The sequence below is a fragment of the Triticum dicoccoides genome, chromosome 6B (assembly GCF_002162155.2).
Source record: "Triticum dicoccoides isolate Atlit2015 ecotype Zavitan chromosome 6B, WEW_v2.0, whole genome shotgun sequence".
NCBI lineage: Eukaryota > Viridiplantae > Streptophyta > Magnoliopsida > Poales > Poaceae > Triticum > Triticum dicoccoides.
The window spans coordinates 215,158,467-215,162,212 of record NC_041391.1 but is presented as its reverse complement, the minus strand read 5'-3'; the positions used below and the strand labels follow the sequence as shown (position 1 = coordinate 215,162,212).

The 3,746-nt window shown below is 54.0% G+C and overlaps 1 protein-coding gene across 2 annotated transcripts; it reads left to right on the top strand.

The window, feature by feature from the left end:
- Positions 1 to 508: 508 nt before the first annotated feature.
- LOC119325282 (zinc finger protein CONSTANS-LIKE 3-like) lies at positions 509 to 2,303 on the top strand. 2 transcript variants are annotated; one of them, XM_037599029.1, is made up of 3 exons: positions 509 to 1,299; positions 1,391 to 1,522; positions 1,612 to 2,303. In XM_037599029.1, the coding sequence occupies exons 1-3, from the start codon at positions 643 to 645 to the stop codon at positions 1,915 to 1,917; spliced, it is 1,095 nt and encodes a 364-aa protein (XP_037454926.1). In that variant the 5' UTR covers positions 509 to 642; the 3' UTR covers positions 1,918 to 2,303. The 2 variants fall into 2 exon arrangements, with proteins under 2 accessions (XP_037454926.1, XP_037454927.1); XM_037599030.1 differs by having other exon boundaries at positions 515 to 1,299; positions 1,394 to 1,522.
- Positions 2,304 to 3,746: the final 1,443 nt, after the last annotated feature.

Below are 3,746 nucleotides of genomic sequence, written 5' to 3'. Positions count from 1 at the left end.
TGCTATGAATCTTTTAGCAAGATCTTGCGAAGCTCATGGAGCGCTGCAACTTGCAAGAGCAACTTCTAGACCAGCTTAGCTGTCCCATAAGCGACGGTGCTTATAAACCTAAGACGATAAGCGGAGTATTAATTAGCACTAACCGACTTGATAGACCAGTGTCATTATGCTCTGATCGGCGATCGCCGCTTTGATCATCCGTCCAGGCCTCGCTTAATTTAAGTCCAGCCCGTGATGACATAAAAATGATCGGCATCGAAGCGGGCTGTCGCGTCTTTGCCTTGCCGCCACTCTCGTGCGCGGGACCCACCCTTCACGTGGGCCCCCACCACCTCCCCCCAAATCCACGAGATCAACATTTTCTGCGGCTTTCGCTTGGCCCAGAGCCCTCCACGTCCGCCCCCTCGCGCCACGTGACCGTCCCTGTCCCGCGCCCCCACCTACCGATATCTCGGGCTGGGATTCCCTCCCACGACGCGACGCCGCCAGATTTGCCTCGCCGTCCCCCGCTATAAAGCCACGGACGGCCTCGGCTTCCACTAACTTTTGCTTCGCCGTGGAAGGGGGAAATCCTGGTAGCTGGCTAAGCTTGCTGCTTTGCTTCCAAGTGTTGCTGCTGGTGGTGCTGTGGTGTGAGGTGCGATGGAGCTGCAGGGGCTGGGGAGGTACTGGGGCGTGGGCGGGAGGAGGTGCGGGTCGTGCCGGGGGTCGCCGGCGGCGGTGCACTGCCGGACGTGCGATGGGGGCAGTGGGGACGGGGCGTACCTCTGCGCGGGGTGCGACGCGGGGCACGCGCGGGCGGGGCACGAGAGGGTGTGGGTCTGCGAGGTGTGCGAGCTCGCGCCGGCCGCGGTCACCTGCAAGGCCGACGCCGCCGCGCTCTGCGCCGCCTGCGACGCTGACATCCACCACGCCAACCCGCTCGCGCGCCGCCACGAGCGCGTCCCCGTGCAGCCCATCGGGTCCTCGTCACCCGAGGGACAGGAGCAGGACGCGTTCGTGATGTCGTTCGGCGGCGCGGTCGACGGGGAGAATAAGCAGGACCCCGTGGGGAACCTGAACGACGCTCTGGAAGACGGCGCCGGCGGGAAGGACAACGTGAAGCTCGACTTCCTGTTCGCGGACATGATGGACCCTTTCTTCGGCTCCGAGCTCCCTCGCTTCCCGCACGCCGATAGCGTTGTCCCCAGCGGCGGCGCGCTGGAGCTGGACTTCGGTGGCGTCGCCGCCGCTGCTGCCGCCGCCGCCGTCTCCAACCCGTCCTACAGCTCCTACACGGCGGCGTCGCTCGGTGGAAGTGTAAGCCCTTGCTTTCCTTTCCTCCAAGAACCTTACCCTCGCGTCATCTGTACTGGTGCACCTTCCTGATCTTTATTGGACTTCCATTTAGCAGGGCTCGTCGTCGGAGGTCGGTTTGGTGCCGGACGCGATCTGTGGCCGAGGCGGCGGCATCATCGAGCTGGACTTCGCACAGTCCAAGGCCGCGTACCTGCCGTACACCCCCACACCAAGCCGCAGTACTGTAAGTGCCTAACCAGATTAGCTAGCTAACCTCTTAACTGTTTTATCAACGAGTACATGTAATTGATCACTGTTCTTGTGATTAAACAGGTCTCCTCGGTGGATGTTGGGTCGGTGCCGGAGCGGAGCGACAGCGCCGTAGTGGCGGCGACACCGGCGACGGGGGAGGGGAGGGAGGCGCGTCTGATGCGGTACCGCGAGAAGCGCAAGAACCGGCGGTTCGAGAAGACCATCCGGTACGCGTCCCGGAAGGCCTACGCCGAGAGCCGGCCGCGCGTCAAGGGCCGCTTCGCCAAGCGCGCCGACGACGCCGACGCCGTCGCGGTGGGCACGATCACCACGCCCCGGCCCTGCGTGCTCGACTTCGGCAGCTACGGCGTCGTGCCCACCTTCTGAGGCGGCGCCTAATTTCGTGTCCATTTCCTCTGGCGAGCGTGCCGGCTGGGTGCCTAATTAAATCCGGCGCGGCATGGCCGGCACGAGCGCGCCGACGTGCATGCGTCGTGTTCCCTCTTGTATAATTGCATGTAATGTTTCTCGAGCTGGCTGATCGCTGGCTCGAGTGTAGTATACTACTCTACTCGACACGCACGCACGCACGCACGCACGCATGTTTTGCTAGAACTAGAATAATACAGATAGTTCTAGTTGATAAGTCTACTGCCCTGTATCCTTTTCTGTGCTCGCTTGATGGCAAATTAGACTAGGGCAATGTAACGTGTTTGCTGGAACAGCTTAGTTCTAGTTTTGGGATCCACAAGAAACTTATCTCGCGTTTTACATACCAAGGTTAAGTGATGCATCAATTTGTACCAGTGGCAACGCACGTCTCAAGCATTGGTCAGATGAGATTCACAGCGGCATAAAAATAGAATGACAATAAATTTTCTAAAATGTATGAATGAAACGGAAACACATTGAGAAACAGTATAACGAGGCTAGTTAGAAGCCTCCACAGCGATTTGATTGTCTCAGTTGTCAGATCTTTCAATCTACGATCTAGATTAGCACTGGTCGTCCCAGTTCGCCCGCTTGCATCACATACCGTCTCGCGGGCCGCTTCTCCACGGAATGACCTGGTCCTTCTCTCCTTAATCGGGCCGTGCAAGGCCCACTTGTTTCTAGTTCGCTGCTAACAGCCCACGTCGTACAGTTTCGAGTGCTATCCCTCCCATCGCAGGGCGAGTTCGCCACGATCGTGCGCCGTCGAGGACTCCGGTCCCATCCGTCCCAATCTTCTGGTCCTCTACCATGTTTTCACGTGCGGATCTTAAACATGTATTGGCTGCTTATCATTGCTATCGCCTAATTTCGTTTTCCTGCCCACCCAATATGCTATATTGACTGTATTTACTAATTTACTGCTAACTGGTTTATGCTGATTTGTATCAGATCTAAGAATCTTGGATCCCCAACTAATGGAGGGCTTGGAAGCTTTGCACGTGTAAGTATGCTATATGCCTTAATCCCGCTCTTTTTTCTATACTGTGTTTTTCTCTTCATCTCATCACTCTCTAAGAAGGGTGATAATGATAGCCCACAAATAGCTGCATGCTTGTTGTTGGTACTTATATGTCGTTTGTCTCCAATTTTATTTGACATCCATAATTTCAACAAATATGATTTACTACTTAGACTAAGGGACAACAACTCCATTTTCATCGTTTTTACCGCATGGGCGCCGCAACGCGCCCCTTCATGTTCTTCCATAGTGTATTTTCTTAGAAATGCACGGGCGCCGCAACGCGCGCCTTCATGTTCTAGTTTTTTTTTAAAGTGAGATATTATTGTGGTCAGGTTGTTGCATAGCGACAACAAAATATATTGGTTAATCTATTGTTTAATATAGGTTGCTATAGAAGAAATCTAATTATGACCAGAAAGCAGCCGTGCATTGTGTTTAGTACGTACGTGAAGATGCAATCCCACAATTGATATCAATATCATGGTGTAAGGAATTGAGAACTAAAATCTCCATTGATAATTCATAGATGAGTTTGCTAACCAGGTGTTATGTAAACCTGCAAATGGCCTTGAAAATGAACAATGGAATTTCCGGCACTCGATTATGTGCTGCAAATATTCTGAACTCTCGCATCAATGACTGCTAAAACGAAGAACATGTATATTACAGAAAAGGAATCAATGAAATCGTATCATGTTCTGAAATAAATCATAACATCAGAAGGTATTTAGGGGCTTCACAACGGCGCTGGTTTTAACAC